The sequence below is a fragment of the Pteropus medius genome, unplaced genomic scaffold, assembly GCF_902729225.1.
Source record: "Pteropus medius unplaced genomic scaffold, Ma_sr-lr_union100, whole genome shotgun sequence".
NCBI lineage: Eukaryota > Metazoa > Chordata > Mammalia > Chiroptera > Pteropodidae > Pteropus > Pteropus medius.
The window spans coordinates 3070976-3088913 of NW_024355990.1; the positions used below are offsets into that span (position 1 = coordinate 3070976).

General features: G+C 51.7%; 1 protein-coding gene and 1 pseudogene across 1 annotated transcript in view; both read right to left on the reverse strand.

Moving 5' to 3' along the window:
* TNRC6C (trinucleotide repeat containing adaptor 6C) overlaps positions 1-17938 on the reverse strand; it is a 75241-nt gene that overhangs the window by 9794 nt on the left and 47509 nt on the right. Inside the window, exons 6-16 of the mRNA XM_039859867.1 lie at positions 17591-17757; positions 14570-14650; positions 13149-13206; positions 11423-11565; positions 9859-10008; positions 8296-8433; positions 6020-6139; positions 3816-3899; positions 3124-3572; positions 2196-2202; positions 40-307 (exon numbers count right to left, since the gene is read on the reverse strand). Of these exons, the coding sequence (XP_039715801.1) occupies positions 40-307; positions 2196-2202; positions 3124-3572; positions 3816-3899; positions 6020-6139; positions 8296-8433; positions 9859-10008; positions 11423-11565; positions 13149-13206; positions 14570-14650; positions 17591-17757 (1665 nt within the window). The remainder of the gene's footprint in view (positions 1-39; positions 308-2195; positions 2203-3123; positions 3573-3815; positions 3900-6019; positions 6140-8295; positions 8434-9858; positions 10009-11422; positions 11566-13148; positions 13207-14569; positions 14651-17590; positions 17758-17938) is intronic.
* LOC120600503 (uncharacterized) lies at positions 594-712 on the reverse strand (annotated as a pseudogene).

Below are 17938 nucleotides of genomic sequence, written 5' to 3' on the forward strand. Positions count from 1 at the left end.
TCTGATCTGCTGCTGCACAGAAGTGTCGCCTGCTCTTACCTGGGGGCCAGTTGATGCTGGAGCCATTTGAGATTTTATCACTGTCAGATTTGGCACGTGACCAGCTATGGGGAACAGCTACCGGAGGGCTGGCTGGTGACTCACTGTTCTGGATTAAATCGTACCGGCCATAGGAGTCGTCGATGGAGGACTTGGCTGGAGGCCCGATGCTCAGACCTCCAGGGATAGCACCTGCGCGGACGGTAAGGAACGAAGAGCCGGGTGAACAGGGGCCCGGGGCCCTCGCTGCCGAGTGCCAGGCCTGGCCCTTGTCAGAGGCCGTTTTCGTGTGTCACATTGGAAATCTCGATGAAATGCCAACCTCCCNCTAACTGGGTCTGGGGATCCCCTGCTCTAAATGACCACTTTCTAAAGCTCTCCTAGAGAATCAATCTCATCTTAATTCACAGCCAAGTACATTAACTACAGCCTTTAATGCTCGTGGAAAAAAAAACTTTTTCTTTTTTTTTTTTAAGGCAAGGCAACTCTTGGTTGACCTCACAGATTGCAAGGACCTTGTCAGCTTACAATCCCTTATTTTTTAATTTATTTTACGCCTACAGCACCTGGTCTTCCTAGATGGTCTCCCATCCAAGTACTAACCAGGCCTGATCCTGCTTAGCTTCCGAGATCAGACGGGATCGGGCGTGTTCAGGGTGGCGCGGCCATAGGCGCTTTTTGTCTTTTTAACAACACATATTTCTAGGAATATCATCCCTGGATTGAAGTGGAAATGGTAATAAATAGTCCTGAATTAGTAAGACCAACGACTCTCCTCGTCTTACTTGTTTCAGGGCTAAGCATAGTCTTGAGGCTTCTCGTCCACAGAAAACTGAACAATTAGGAAAAGCTTTTCTGGCCGCTCTCGGAGTTCTAAGGCCCCGCCCACAACAAGCTGGCCAGGACGATGTGGTCCCGCCTCCAGGGAACTGACTTGACAAAGTCTGCTCGGAAGGAGCTGATGAATTCAACATCGAACGACTTGTGAGGCACTGAATGAACTATCTGAGAGTGTGGGTGCAGCCAGCTGTCCCCGGCCGGCACGGTGCATGCTGATCCCGGGTTTATTTCAGCTAAGAGCAGGTGCCGGGGTTTCTGACAAGTGCCATCAGGCGGCGAGGTTAACGAAGGGAGATGAGGAGGACGACAATAAAGAGGCTGAAGTAGACTTCCTGATGGGGAGCCAGGTACGAGCTGAGAAGGTTGCTTGGCTGGACGGAACACCCAACAGGAAGGAAGCCAGTATTGATAAATTGCTCCAACCAGCAGCAGCCCCCACCCTGGGTCCGGAACATAAGTAAAGGTGATGAATCTCTACTCCTGAGCAAGGGGCACCACATTTTTGTTCTTAACTTGAAGTCAGGGGCTGAAAATGGACCAAGTGGGCCAGGCAAACGAAGGGGAAGCGGGCCTGGTGGGGCTGCGGCAGGCCGATGGCGCCCACGGTCTAACTGGGCAGGTGCCATGGTGCCACGTGGGACGCAGAGCCCATCAGCCATTTTCAGGAGAAGCCAGAGGCCACTTTGATCTGAAACTTTCCAATTTTTAAATGTTGTTGTCGGCAACACACACACTTTGCAGACCTAACAAAACACCTTTGCAAGCCGGGGCCACCAAGGGGCTGCGTATCTGTGGTCCCTGCGTTAACGACCCCCTTCACTTCCGCTGACAGAGGCGTGGCAGGTGAGGGGCGAGGCCCGAGCTCAGACCCTGCCGACTTTCCTTTCGCCGCTCACGGTGGACACGGACGCTCCCTTCCCCACCGCGTGGGCCTGAAGGTTATTTTTCGTTTTTATGTGCCTGATCTCCCTGCGTGGATGGTAAACGCCGGAAGTCAGGTGACGGCGTGACTAGGAGAGGCTGATGGGGGAGGAAAGGTGGACGAGACTTACGGCCGTTGAACAAAGGTGCTGAGAACCAGCCAGGTAGGCAATTTTACCGGCTCGGCTTCTTACACTGCATTAGCTGTTTATTGTTAATACGTTTATTTTATAACTTTAATGCGACTATTATAAAATGTTATCAAAATTATTTTACATCTAATTTTGAAGATTCACTGCACTAATTCTTTCATTTGTACTCAGAAAAAGAATCTTTAAGAATAAAGATTACTGCACTTTAGTCTCCAAATGCAGGTTAAGAAGACAGGTGGATACCAGGAAGCTGAAGGTAAAGCAGTTTAGGGTAATAGAAGTGAATCTGTTTCTAAGACAACTATTCCTAATAAGAGAAGTGTTTACGTGAACAGCTAGCATTACACAAAGTGCTTGCTAAGTGCTAGGCACCATCCTGAGACCTTTACGTATTAATTTGTTACATCTTTAAAAAACCTTCTGAGGTAAGTATTCCCACTTTACAGATGGGGAAACTGAGGCAAGGGCAATGAGACGAGTTGCACAAGTACGTGGAGCGCCGGTTGGTGGCGCGCGGGGACTCGGCGTGGCAGTGCTATCCCTCAGTAATGTCCTAACTACCAGACGCTCTGAACACAAAGGCCGGGGTGGGGGTGGGGACAGCAACACGAGGACAAGTCATCACAGGTCGGCACCTATCCCCAGTGTCACGGGAGAAACGTCCCACGCTGGTTCCATGCCACGGGGAGCGTGCTCACGTGACGGGAGTACACCACTCCCGTCAGGGCGATTTGGTGGGTGCAGAGAAAGGACACTATCGGCGGGCAGCAAATTCGCTCCCACGCACTGGCCTTCGCCCCTGGGGGGTTGCATTTCCCAGGTTCCTGACTCCCTCCGGGGCTCCAGGCTCTAACAGCCAACAGACAGACAAGCCTGCAGGGCCCCAGCGCCCTCTCCTGGCCAGACTGTATGCCCTCGAGGGCGGTGCTGTGTGTCCCATTGCCCAGGGGGTGGCAAGTGCTGAGCATGCGCCCTACAGTGAGGGACAATGCGTGCAGGCTGATGTGGCTGCTTGTTAAGGCCTGACTCATAGAGGTCTGGACGCCTCTACTGGCAAAACCGCTCCAAACTCCCCCTGCCGCTCGGGCTGGAGGACAGTGGCTGCCGGGGGAAGTCGGGAGCGAACCGGGAACGGAGCGGGCTGCAGGTTCAGCACAGGACATGAGGTCACGGGCGGCTTTTGCCCGTGCCGCTTCCGAAGGTTCTTACCCTGCAGCGTTCACAGCACCGGCCCTGCCCAGCAGAGACAGCTGGTGTCACGCGCTCACTAAGCAGCCTCGAGACGGCCGCTCTCTGATGGTGTCGCCCCGGCCAGTCGTTCGGCCCATGAACGCAGGCCCGCTTGTCACACACACAGCCGGGGCGGCGGCTCGGACCCGGAGACTCACCGAGAGGGTAAGGAGCGAAGGTGCTGGGTGAAGACGGCTGCTCTTTGGTCTGCAGGTCGGGCAGGCCGGGGGCCTGGGGGTGAGGGGGGAAGCTCTCCATGGCCGATTTGCCTGCAGAGGGGTGCAGAGACAGGTGCGGCGGGGGCGGCGGCGGCTTCACGAGCAGGGCCTGGGCCAGCTGGCGCTGGTGCTGCTGAATCTGCTGCTGCAGGTTAGTGATTGTGCGCGCAACCTGGCGGCAGAGACGCGCCCGTCAGCACGGTGGACACGCCACCGGTCCCTTGTCGGGCTCCGCTGTTACTACGCCTGGGACGCCACTGGCTGGGCCAACCCCCTCCCCAGCCCAGGAGACCCCGCGACTTTTAGAAGGAGAAGCTTGGCGAGAGGACAATCAACGACAATAAAACAGCTCATCGATCAGTGCCTCTGAGATCGGCGAGGCCTAGAGCTGAGATTCCGTCTGGACGACACCTACTTGCTGCTCCTGTTGTCTCATGGGTCCGGAAACATTACGCTGGGCCTGTAACATCTGCTGCTGGATTTGTAAACGTTGGTACGCCTGTTGGCAGGAAAGCATCAAAATATTATGAGAAAGCCATCGATCAACGGTTCCATTTCAGTGCATTGTTAAAAAAATAGAGAAAATGGACAAAATTCTTGGTCCCTTTACCATAGTAATGTAAGAAATGTTTTTAAAAGGAAAAAATGTTTCCAAAACATCTGTAGTGGACTGCTTTTTACAAAATAACCCGGCCAGTACCCCTGTTGAGTGCTGGTGATCAGATCTGCCAATAAATGTTTTTCAGTTAATGAAGAGGTCAAAATCCTCCTGCTTGACTCATACAAACAAATAAAAAAGAAATGAGAGTAAAATGAAGAAATATTTATTCTTAAAGTGACACAAACTAAATTTGTCCAGAATGGCTCAGAAAAGGTGGCAGAACAGCGGTGACTGCTACCTCAGGGGCCACGTGATGATCTCAGCCCACACGGCACCTGATATACAGACCTGTGACACGTCTGTCACACAGACCCCATCTACGAAACTGGCTAAAATGATCGTGAGACTCTTCTGTGCACAGGTGCAGAGCGTCTGATCATCTGACTGTTTCAAAATGTTGACTGAATACCATAAATTTTTTTCATCCAACATAGATTTTCTGGGACATTTCTGGCAAGGGGATATATTGAAACAGAATCCAAATACAGGTAGCGATTATAACATTGGAAATGCCTCATTAATCTGGAAATTGTGGAGAAATAAAATATTTCACTTAAGTGAATCGTTATAGGCCCTAAAACATAACCTTAGAATATACTGAAACTTTACCGATTTTTTTCTGGAAAAAAATATAAAACCCATATACACTGTTTTAAAAATCTGAATGTATGGAACATAATTCATTATTTTCGTGGTGTCCTTCACACTATAGGGAGTCAGTAAAACTACTGCATGAAGATTCTAGACCATCAGTATGACAACGGCCATGTCAAGTCAGAAAACAGCGGTGTTCTCCGCGTCATGGAGGAGCAGAAAGCTATTTCCCTCTATGACCAGAGTTGTAAATAACATGCTCTGAGGTGGCTCCTTCTCTGCCTGAGGTCAAAGTCTTTTCCGGCTGCTGTCGGCTGTAAAAGCAACAGTACTGTCCCCTGAACCGCCTGTGATGGCTCTCAGGCCTGGGGAAGCCTCACGCCACATGGCACAGTGCCCGTCACCCTCTCACGGATGAAGAAACGGCCCCCAGAGTCCAGTCTCGGCCCTGCCCCCGCGTCCGGAGCTTCGTGTACCTCGTCAACGCTATGACTTGTCTCCGGGACCCTTTCCTCCTCCATCCTACTTACTGGGAAACCGGACACCCAAACTGGTTAGATGTGTGTCTAACAGGAAGGGGTCAGGACCGCGGGCACCCAGGGCTCTAGTGACAATGGTTTTATCTAGTGAAGATGTTTTTTTTCCTTCATGATTCCTGGTATTTTCTAGGAGAGAAGTTGTTGGACATCTAAATAAATCAGGTGTCAACGTATCAAAGAGAAATGACACCCTGGGTCCTTTGGTGCCTGTTTAGTCAGCGTGCATCTGGGGGCACGATGACGTGGCGTTATGGTAAAAGCAGTAAGACTGTTGAACATTCGAAGTTCAAGATATGTTAAATTCTAAAACTTTCAAGGATCTTTAGGTTACACAGCCTTTCTCAACAGGGATTCTGAGAGAGAATTAAGTCCTAGTTTCTGAGGCACCTGCGAGTGCCATGAAGTAACTTCTGTCTTATGCTTGTAGGCTGACATCTGTATGCCATCCCCGGCAGAATTCAGAAAACGTCACTGAAATGAGTTTTGTGTTCTGTGGCTGAGACGAGGGACTGGATGGGAGAGGCTGGCTGAGAGCTCCAGCTGAGACGTGTCTCATCGGCACATCTGGGCGACTCTGTGAACACGACGGAGCCACAGGATTTACAGAGCTTAGTGAAAACGCCCTAAACGGGAAACTTCCTAGTTCTTTTAACAGTTTAAAAAGGTCACGAAAGTCTCAGTGTCGTTCCCCAACGAGGAGAAGTGCTCTACTGGTCACGTCGCTCGGCCAGCGGGTGAGCTGCCGGCCTCCCCCGCGCGCGTCGCCCGTGTCGCCGTCAGCAGAGCGCTCCCTGCTGCGGAGCTCACGCGGGTCTGTCCACTCACCAGCTGCAGCTGATAGAGCTGGTTCAACATCGTCATGTGCTGAGGGTTCATCGGCGAGGTTAATAGTGCAGGGTTGAGACCAATGTTTTTTGCTGCGAACTGCAAAAGCTGTGCTTGAACCTGTTGAACACAAAATGTACCGTTAGGCGCTGAATCGCTAGTCGGGTACCCACCTGTCCGTGCAGTTTCCAGATTCGGAACTGACCAATTACTGACCGCTGTATTCGTCTCGTGACTGAACTTCAAAAGCCATGAAATCTGCAGGCCCTTTAACATCAGTGAACATGCTTTAATGAAGACCGGGGAAGGAAAGCGGGCGGGCGGGGGATGGAAGGAGAGAGATCTCTTTCTCCAGATGTTTTACTGATGAATTACATTTCTAGTTATGAATTCACTTAGATGTGACTGAACTTCCTAATTTCTTTTCTGGGAGTGACTCTGGGTCACTCTTACCAGCAGCCGACTTCCTCTTCTGTCAGAGAGACAGTAAATGGCACCCCTGAAGGCCGGGTGACGTGCAGGGGAGGGCCCCGGGAGGCAGTTACTCTCGCTCGGCTCCTGCCTCATCAGAGGAGGCAGGTGCTTTTCTGTAGACGGCACCACGTCACCCCAGAGGGGCTCGTCCCAGAGTGGGCAGCGGTCCCCCTGCTCAAGGGAGCCGACACTCTTCTCGGTGGGCACGGCCGCTCCCAGCCTCGCCCGTGGCAATGCCCTCGTGTGGCTCTGCCAGCCCTGACCTTGACCGTCAATCCGCGGCCCCATTCTGGGTGCCTCTCCACCTGGACGTCATCGCTCTGAACCAGTCAGGCGCCCGGCACTGGCCATTTCAACGTTCCCGCCATGTACGACGTCCCTTTGTCACGGCCTTTATGCAGGATGACTCTGGGTAGAACATGGGCGAGCGTTTTCACTTTAATAGTTGTCTGATGTGTATGAGAAAAATGTTGGTTTTTCCATTAGTGGTAGATGTGTTGCGTTTTCTTGAAGAATAAATTGAGCTAAATTAAGGCGCGTTTTGTAACAGCGCGGTCACGTGGGTGGCACACAGATGACTGACGTTTGGGATGTACGCGCTGGTTGGCCGAGCTTGGAGAAGACGCCGACCATCCCGTAGGACCTATCTGTCCCCTCCGCCCCTCACGCTGGAGTGGCCGTGCCGCCAGGGTTGGGTCTGAGTGGAAGCGGTGGGCAGCCGCCCGGACTCTCGCTGCCCCTGCTGCTGGGCGGGCAGTGGCAGGGCCGCGCCCAGGCCCAGCGAGGACGCGGTGTCCCGTCTACGCTCCTGGATCTGGGGGTCTCTTTGGTGCAGCTGTTCACTCTGCATCCTAACTAGTGACTTTAACTATTATTTTACCCAGGTTTCGGCCATCTCAACTCAGTGCAGAAATCTGGGTTCAAACAATTATACAGTAATGATCACTGCCAGCTAATTTTATAACATATCATTAGACTAGGTCACCGCGTATTCCTTATAAAGAGTAAGGACTAACGCCAGACAGCTGACCTAGAACAGCACGGCAGGGACGGCCCCAGCACCCTGCAGTCCAAAATTTGCACGTAACTTAAGCTGGCCCTCTGCGTACTCGTGTCCCAATCACGGATCAAAAACACCGTTCGACATGGCTTTGAACTGCATGGGACCCGTGTACGAGTGAACTTGCGTGGTTCAAACCCACGTTGTTCAAGAGTCAAGTGTAACTGAAAACTCAGTCTGAAGTCTACGATTATGGAATGTTCTAAAAATAAACAGTATTAATATGAAAAACTGACGTTACGCTTTAGAGCTATGAACAACAATATCCTTTTCTTTAATTCTCTTTGATCTTTTCGAAAAGAACTTATGGGCAAAATTGACCTAGCGCGAATAAACGTACTCGAAAGCCTGTAACACGCAAACTGTTCTACGTTAACACATTTTCTCGCTAGAGCACGGTCCGCCCCCGAGTGCTCTGAGCAGTTTCTCCCCCGCCCTACGCAACGGTCCTGCTTGCTGCATTCCTCGGCCACCGCCCCAGGACACCTCGCTGGGCCCGTGTCAGTGGTCAGGGCTGGCCCTGGCTGCAGGGCTGGGGCACTCCTGGGAACAATTCCGAGAACAATTGTCCCTCCGGCCCGGGCCCGGGACAATCGGATGCCGGATCAACAACCCCCGAGGCCTGCTCTGAGGTGCAGGTTCATTTGCTCTCACTTTAAAAGTGACGTCACTGCGGCACAAGCCACCACAGAGGCCCGCGTGCGTGTGGCCTCACTCGGTGACGCCCTGACGCGCGTCTGACCTGAGGGGATAGAAACTGAGGCACTTGAGCACGGAGACTGGGCTGGGAGGAGTTCAGAGGCTGCACGGGCGGCTGCGGCATGGTCCTGGCTTGTGCTGCTCCGCTACTGCCAAACACACCCAGATTGCCACTCGGTATCTGCAGGGAGAGGGGACGGGGACAGCGTCGTCAGAGTCGGGGTGACAGGACACTGGAGCGGGGTGAAATGATTTGCTTTCCTAAGCGGAAACGCAACGCGGCCTCTACCTCCTACCACCGCCAACTCGTAGCGAAGCGAATTTTTATGTGTTTCAACTGGTCACGGACGATGGAGACTCAGCCTGTGAAGCTGCCTGTGTTTTGAAATCACAGACCTCAGCACTGGGTTTAAAGTGTCCCAAAACGAGGCTCTCGCATCAAAAGAATCTGTAATAATACAGTGCCACCAACGAGAGCAACACGCACAGCTGTTTGGACAAGACACGTTCCCAAAAGGGTATTTGTCACGACTTAAAGCGTAATAACGTGTGGGGATTCCTAACCCGAGAGCACAGCCACGTTTTCAAACACGAAACGTAACTACTATTTCAACGACAGAACGTGAAGCCGAATGAACCGCCAGGCTCAGGTAGTTAACTGCCTGCACGGGAATACTGCACTTCCTGGGGCTCGCTCTGCGCGGGCGGGGGACTTCCGGATGGCAGAGCACGTGACGTGCCCACGTCCCACTACGCCACCTCCAGGATTAGCGACGTCAGACTGCGGGACCCTAAAGACTGGGGCGCTGCTGACAGTGGAAGCGGCTGACAACAGGCACACACGGGACTGCTCGCCCCCTCAACACATCTGTGTAAAGAGAAGTCTCGGAGGGTGTGTGTGTGTGTGTGAGTGAGTGTGTGTGTGTGTGTGTGAGTGTGCGCCCGTGCGCACACGCACACCAGCCTCGTCCACGAGAAAATCAGCGAGAAGGGAGTCTGCTGACAGGAAAAGCATGACTTGCTCGCGTATCATTTCTTTCTAGAGGATCTGGGGGGAGGGGAGGGACTCAGAGAATGAATCATTCAAAACCCTCAGGTGCTCCCTCCAGGGACGTCTGACGATGACTCTGACTTCCCCAAACGTGCCAAAGGCAGGGCAAAAATGCTCGTGCGACTCTCTGAAAGTCACCGAGAACCTGAAAAGAGATGTCGCCTCTATTTCGGGGAAGAAGACGTGACGTGCTATTTTCTTGCCGGCCGGTGTATTAAGATTTTGGCAACTGAAGGCCACTGTGCTATACATATTTAAACGAGCGGTGAGCTGGTACCAAGGCTGAGGAACTCAAATCATGTTTTAGTTCCATAAAAAAATGAATGTAATTTTGAAGCGTTTCCTATATCATGGTTAAATCTCAAGAACTGGACCAACTCTTGACACCAGCGAATCCTTTGAAAAGACATCCCAAGCGTATTTCGACTACCTTTGCACATTCGGTCACGTTTTAGAATAGTACTGATTAAAATGAGCAAGGGCACGTCTCAGACACTTTTCAAAGAAAGGGCAGGTGACACGGAGACCACAGTGGCCCTCTCCCAACAGCCTTACCTGTCTAGAAGAATTCAAGTTTTGCATGCCCAGCCCTGAGGCCATCCCGCCTAGGGCCTGGCTAGGGAGTGCGCTGTTTGAAAGGGGGGGCTTCAGGCTTGGTGAAGGCAAAAATGGTGAAGTCGTGGGCTCTTCCACGAGGCCGCCGTCCTGATTGGAGAAAGAAAGGGTGAGCTGTGTGCAGTGTCCATCCGCAGACAGAGCACAGAGCAGTTTCCCAAGGACGTGGGAGGGATATGGATGGAGAAAGAATTAAAAGGGCAAAAAAGTAGATAATAACGGATGGAGAACATGAGCGAAAGGAAGAGGGGAGAAAGGAAGAGAGAGACAGGGTTAAGACGCTGTTTTCATCTGAATGATCACTTTACAAACACATCTGTCACCTAACAACATCCTCATCCACTACCGACCCTCCCTCGGGGTAGGCGTCAGGAGACAGAGACAGGGACTCGGCAAGTCTGCCTGGAAAACACTTCACACCCGTTTTCAAATCAACGGGTTCCTCGGGAGGAGCTGTCAGCAAGGCTCTAAGTATATGTGAGGCGGGATGCTGCTGACGTTCAACTGTTTTTGGCCCATGAACCAGCAACTTCAGACGGTTTAACCTAATAATCAGTAAGTGATGAAACAGAATCCTATTACTTTTTTTTGCATCTATTGAGGTCATGCGATGTGCCAGGCCCTTTGCAAATTTACTTCGTCTAACTTCGTGACGAGCCCGTGGTGTCATGCCACATTTTAAAGATGAAGAAACAGTCAGGCTCCCACACTTAAATTCCAACGTCACTGGGCGCCTGGGATCTGAACCCGGCCGCCTTGGTGCAGGCGGGGCCGGGGCGTGGGCCTCGCTCCAGCTTCCGGCAGTGGAGCGTGGGGCGACGGACCCAGCGTCTCTGGGAACAGAGATGGAGCCCCATCTCTTCTCCTTGGGCCTTTCTTTTTTCTTTTTTTAAAAAACTTATCCTTTCCCGCTTCAACTGTATCTCCAAGGTTGAACAGTTGGAATTTAATGTGATGTCGTCTCCCCAGTTTGAAGTCACGCGCATCTGGAGAGGGGACATTACTACAGGACGATACTAAAAGGACCGAACTGGTGACTGGACTTGTTAAACATCCGAGGGGACGATCCCCACAGACACCAGAGGGCTCTAGGAAGTGGCCCGTCGAAGCCAGGGCCCGCCAGACGTGGCGCCCGTGCCCAGCCACCTCTAGGCCCTTTTTCTGAGATTCAACATACGACACATCATTTCTGGTTGGAAGAACTGTGCATATAAAATATGACAGTGACATGGAAATTTGGTGCCCCTTGTCTAGTGCACAAATTGGAGCAGATAACTCAGGCGAGTTCACCCAATAAAATGAAAATCAATGTTCAATTTCAGTATTTTTTATTCCTTGTTATGTAGGAAATAGAACACTACCTCTCTGGAGTTAAACGTTTACACATACTGGAAAAAATGGGGGTAAAAGTCACTTAAATATTGCAGCCCAGCGAGTGTCTAGTCTGGCTTCCATTAAGGACACAGGTACAATACCAGGCAGGCAGAACGCCCTCAATCCATACCTTGTCGAGAAAGGTGGGGCGGTCCACGGAAGACTCTTTGGAGGTCGGTGGGCGGCAGCCAAGGGCTTTGGTGACCATTCCATTGTAGTCGGTCACCCCCAGTCCACGCTTGTCCATGTCCACCTTCTTTTCCAGCAGAGCGCCTGGAGCACACAGAACAGAAGCAGCCCCTGAGATAAAGCGCCTGAGGACCACGGCTTGTGACGCCGAGAGAAAGACGACCTAAGACCCTCGCCCCCGGGGCAACGGGCGGCCCTCGCTCCACCCGGCCACACTGCCACTCAGGGGTGCCGCTGGCCTCTCCCTGGGACGCGTGCCCGTCCTTCACGCTGGCGTCAGCCGTCACTTCCTCTGAGGGGCCTTTCCCGGTTATCCAGTCTAAACTGCTCCTGTGTCCCAGCTCCAGCTAACCATTTCCATGTGTGGTCATCTACAGGCGACGGCGATCTGGCTCGACACGCACGCCTAGCTTGAGTCAAACAGGATGATGCTCTGCTTCTTACTCTGGCTCTCAGGGGGCAAACCAGTGTCTTCTCTGTGGTCTATTTAGTGTCACATTTTTCACATTTTGAGCTTTTGGTTGGCGATTTGGCCATTTAAAAAGGCCCCAAGCGCAGTGCTGTGTTCCTGGAGGCAGAAGCCGTGATGCCCCGTGGAGACAAGTGTTAGGGGACCGTGGCTCAGGCGTGAGCGACAGTGCTGTGACGCTTCAGTGTTAGTGAGTCGATGACACGGCACATCCAGGAAAAGAGAAAAGTCACCCGTGTGTGTGCGTGTGTGTAAGGCCGTGCAGAAAGTGCCAAAGTGGCCTCCACAGTGTGTGACAAAGCTATGGGAAAGAGGGAGAAGTGGCTAACTCGTGGATTCGCGAAATGAATGATTAAAACAAAGAGCAAAGCCAGCGGCACTGGCGTGAGTTTAGAAGCCAAAGAAATCTGTGGCCCCGTGACCGAGGCCCAGAAAAATGTGAAGCCCTTCTCAGCTCGCGTCATATTGTAAAGAAAGACGGCACGTGATTACTCGAGAGAAACACGTGTTGAACGAAGTGTGTAAACAGAAACACACACGACGAGGTAACGTGCGGACGGGCTGACAACCGCGCGCGGCCAGAGACCGGCAGGCGCCCAGCCCGCGCCCCGGGAGTGGCGGCTCAGCTGCCCGCCACTCGGGCATCTGCAGTGACCTCACGGAACACAGGCTCCATGAGTAATGGGGACCGGCTCTATTTCACATGCAAATGTTTAACATAATATCGCTGTTTTTAAGGTGGTTCCAGGACCGGGGTGCCTGCTCGCGGGCAGTCTCTACGAGGGAAGCCCCTGGCCAGCATGGCAGCGCCCCCGCTGGCCTGAGCCAGCCCGTCTTGGGCCGGGAGTGAGGAGTGTCTGTAGCAGGAGCATAAGGGCCTGGTGCCTTTCCCACGAGGGTCATTATCATCTCCCCTCGAAACAGAGGGAAACGAATTTATCTATTTGTCGAAGCTCTGGAAAAAAACTTAGAAAGCAAACATGCCTCAATGTGGCATTTGGCCATTCGTCCCCAGAGCCCACCAGTCCCAGGAGACTCGCTACGCGGTTCGTGTACACCACGTGGTCACTCCTTCGCTGCGGCCTGGTCCTGTCCACCCAGCACGTATTCAACTGCTAATCTGTGACTACAACGAAACGCTTCTGGAAACCCGAACTCCACGAACTTTACCTTTAAAAAAGTGTGTCACATTACTTACTCATGGCCTGATCAAGATTCATATTATTACTCTTCAAGGCCTCTTCAGCTGGCTCTCTCTGCACGGGAAACGGAGTTTTCGTTAGAACTGCATGTTAAAAAGGGAACGCTCGTACAAAGTTTATCGCTATCGACTTAGGGAAGTGATACTGTGTTATTAACCTAATATTATCAGGTTTTGGAGCTGGAAATACTTTTCTTTGTTGTTGAGCCTAGAGATTCGCATCTTCCAAATAAAAAATACTTGTAATAAAACGTACCGAATTGAGTGTTGGAGTAAAAAACTTGTTTTTAACACTTTAGACAAGACACACAAGCCAGCAGAATCCTGTGATCATGTCTGAACGAAACTGAACAGCATCGGTCCCCAAGGCTGAAATCCCAGCCAGGACAGTGGAGCCACTGACGTGCACGCGTGCAGACGCCATGGCAGGACGGGCCCCCTTGCTCACGAGCCACCCCTCTCCGTGTCCCTCTCATGCCAGCAGCTGTGGGACAGTCACTGTGAGAGTCAGAGCGCAGAGGTTCATTCTCTAATCCACGAACTCCGGGCTCTGCTGTCAACGACTTTTCACCGAGAAATGTAAAAACAGAACAGGTAGATTCGTTCTGACAACGACCCCGTGACTAGAACAGACTTGGTACAGGAGCCACAGGGTGAATGTGGCCTCCTGAGCAGCCATCACTCTTCCTCCCAGCATTTCATACGGGACTGGGCTGGGCCACCCGGCCACCTGCCCCGCCTCGCATCAGAGGCCACGAGGAGGAGGTACTGTCCTCCTCTAGACTGGGGCCGAGCTGGACTCGCTCCTCAGCGACATCGTGATAATGAGGAGGTAAATACTGGTGTGGGTAAAGATCTGGAACGAAGCCACGCGGAGGGCCCAGACAGCAGGGGCGGGCGGCTCCCCGCTGCCGGAATCCTTGACATCTGGCCTTTGGGACTGAACAGACTGTGACACATTTCCAGAGGAGCACCCTGCGATTCTGAACTGTCCCTGCACGTGACCGGACACTCAGGGGCCAAATAGAGTTGGTGAGCTCTCTCCCCGGACACGAAGCTTTTACTGTACACCGTTTTCTCTCGTGACCTTTGTCAATCTGCTGCACAAACTAATACAAACTCACTTTTAAGTGTAAACGAAAAAAGAGAAAACTGTATAAACCAATGAAAATTAAAAACCACAGCGCATCTTTCATTCTAGAAGGCTCTCACGCTTTTCTTGCTGGAGGCGACGGGGCTCTGCGCTCTAGTTCAGAGCAATGACCCCTGCACACGGGTGCCCAGGTGAAGGGAAATTTATGAGCTGGCTTATGACCCCAACCTCAGCCCTGCCACACATCACAAGTGGGGACGGGGCACAACAGGGCCGCACGCGGAGGGACGCCCGGGGGAGCAGTAAGACAAGAGAATGCAGTCACCGGGAAGCCCATGTCTGTGAGTTGTTTGACGAGCCGGTTCACGACCCAGGCCTCGTCCTGCTTGCCGGCCGTCTTCATGCCCTGGAACAAAGTGCGAGCAAGGGAGAGTCCATGAGTCACGCGTTCTTTCTAGAAACGGGGGCTGCCTACGATTCGCGGGGGTTTTACAGTCACAGGACCTTTTCGTGTTAACGCTGATAGTGCTGAACTCCGCCAAGCCCCTGCCCGTGGCTCGTGGCTGGCGCTGCGGAAGGCTGCAGGGTGCACATGCAGGTCGGCGTGCGCGTGTGACTCACGGGCTTAAAAAGCCCAGATAGTTACGTCTCTTCTCCAGAGACCGAACTGGGTGCATCGCAGATACGTGCCACCTCCATTACCAACTAATCGTCATCACTGCCCCCTTGAACATGGCCCGAGGCTGATACGATGTGACGTGCACTAAAGATTACATGGTTTTGCCCTTTCTAAGCTTTATTCTAAGAGGCGACACAATGCGGAGGGTTCTTTCCAACAGATACATAGGCAACAAGGAGGGACGAAAAAGCCTGTTAATTTTAATAACTATTCAACTGCTCATCTGTGTAGAGAAGAAAGCAAAGTGGCACGTGTCCGCGAGGGAGAGGATGAAGAGGACAGGAGAGAGGGGCCAGCTACGGCAAGGACGTGCGGCGGGCCGGGGGACGGGGGAGCGAACGGCGCCGCAGGGCCCCGCGAGCGCGACGGGAAGCCTTTCCTCCCTCACCTCCCTCTGACTCTAGAACTACAAAGACGCTCATGATGCATTAATACAACATGAAAAGTCCTCCTCTAGAAATGTTCTTCTCAGTGCTTTTCAAATCTGAGCCGCCTTAACTGCAGAATGGGGCCCACGAGGGGGTATTAAACCAACAGGTTCTCTTCCTCCTGCGAGCCGCTTATCTGGGGGCTATTTTAATCATTACCATGCCGCCACGGCCAGATTCACCAGGATCACACGATATTTTAATTTGCCAATTTGGTATCTCTGGCCCTATCTATCATTCACTGGATTATTTGCGGCCTGATGTAAAAAGCCTCCTCTCGGATGTCTGCGGATGCATCTGCACCTTATGCACAGAGAGCCTGATTTTAGTTTCTGGGCTCTGCTTACCGCTCATTGAACGCTTTTTTTAAAATTAATGTTTTTGAACAGTTACTACGTTCATACGACTTGGAGGCAGACAAAAGTATACAGAAAATGATCGTCCCCCACCCCTCCCGCCACTGCTTAGGCCTCGTTCTCTGCAAGAGAAAACCACTCGAGCAGCTTATCGTTCCAGAGTTTTCCATGCAGTAGCAGCCGTCGTTAGCGTGTGTGCTGCACTCACGTGCACGTGTGACGTGCTACGCACATGTTTCTTACCTCGCCTTTTCATTTAACAGTACCCTTTGGTGACCTTTCGTATCAGCGTGTGTTTATACAATTCCTTTCAAAAAACCTGTTTGGCTTTCCATAATATGACTGTGGCATGATGTAACTAGTTACTCCATCAATGTGCACTTATTTTCATTTTTTTACGACAAGAAAGCTACAATAGTAAACTGCATACAAATGCCATCTGCTGTACCCACGCCCAGCGGACGCGCCCCTGTGCCAGAGTGTGGGTGTGTTTGTGGTCCTGACACAGTCCAACTGTCCTTCGTTGGGTTACCCCAATTTCCCTTCTTACCAGCGAGGCGGGGGAGCGCTGGCTGTCTCACGGCTCTGCAAACAGGGCATGTAAATTAAGCGTCCGCATTGGTGCTGGTCTGAGATTAAGAACGCATCTATCTCTCAGGGTTGTTTTAAACCGAACTGCTCACGAGTCGGGCTGACATCCTTCCGTAAGCGTCAGAGCTATTCGTGTTCCTTTTCTATGGATCATCTATTCACACTCTTTGCTCATTGTTCTACTGGATTACTGGTTGATTTAAAAACAAATCCGTTCCCAGGACCTTTTTTATACATATATGGGAGACAACTCTCTCCATGGTATGAGTTACAAATGCTTTTTTCCCAGCTGCCTATTCGGCTTTCGACTTGGATATTTTCTGTCATGCACAGTTTTTATGTTTATCTACTACGGTTTCTAAGTCTTTCACTTTATGGCCTTTCGACTTGCAGCATAGTAAGGAAGGACTCTCCCATGCCAAGATTTTTAAAAAATCATTCGTATTGCTATATTTTTGTTTTTCATATTTAAATTTGTGCTCTACTTGGACTTGCCCCCGGTGCGCAGAGGAGTTGAGGACCTCCCTTAGGTCCCCAGACGGCTGCCCGTTGTTTCAGGACAACGTGACGTCCGCCTCTGAAGCCCTCGGACTTCCGGGTCTCGGGACCCCACTACCCTCTCAAAGGTTAAGGACCCTAAAGAACTTATGTCTACGTGGGTTGTGTCTACCGATACTTACTCTATTAGAAATTAAAACTGAGAAAATTTAGAAAATATTTATTAATTTAAAAAATAACGATAACAAAGGTCGGGCCTGGTTAGTACTCGGGTGAGAGACCACCTAGGAAGACCGGGTGCTGTAGGCGTTAAAATAGATAAATAAAATGATGATAATAAAAAATAAAAAATAAGAGATCGTAAGGTGACAAGGTCCTTACGATCTGTGAGGTCAACCAAGGGCTGCCTCGCCTAAAAAATAAAATAAATAAATAAATAAGAAACAACGATAACAAACCCATTATGTTCCTATAAGTAGCATCTGTAATGGAAAATCATTATATTTTCTAAAACGGAAATTCATAGGGGGCGTGAGGGGGAGCACTGGCCCGCTGCGCAGCCCACCGACCTGGCGGAACCGGCTTCCTACAGCAGCCGCGTTCACACGACTGTCTCTGCATTTGCTCTGCTGTGACAGCAATTCCGAGTAGCGCCTGAAAACGCCACCCTACGCTGAGAGATGCCCCGCCAGGCCTCGGGGACGTGCGCCCTCTCTGTGTCACTAAGCGGAGACGCCCCGTTAAACGGAACGCGTGTTCGCGGAGCACCGATTCGGGGTCTTAGTGTCACGCACCTTTTGGAGTCCCTTCTTGGGGGCGTTCCCCCAGGAGCTGCAGGAGGAGGTGCTCTCTTGGGAAGCAGCATTGTTCCACATGCCCCCTTCTTCGTCTTCCCACTGACTGGGGCCGAGGCTCATGTCGTCCCCACCACTGCCCCAGCCTTCTTGCATAGATTTTGAAGCTGGAAAGAGAGTGAACATGAACGTTTCAACTTCTCCATTCCTGAAGCCCACGTCATGCGCAACATCGTGGTGGTGGGGGGTGGAGGGCAGGACAAAGGGGTGTACTGTCACCCATCTTTTTCACTACCTCCTCTCCCCCGGACTTAAGGACTGAATTTCTCTACTAGATACATAATGTAC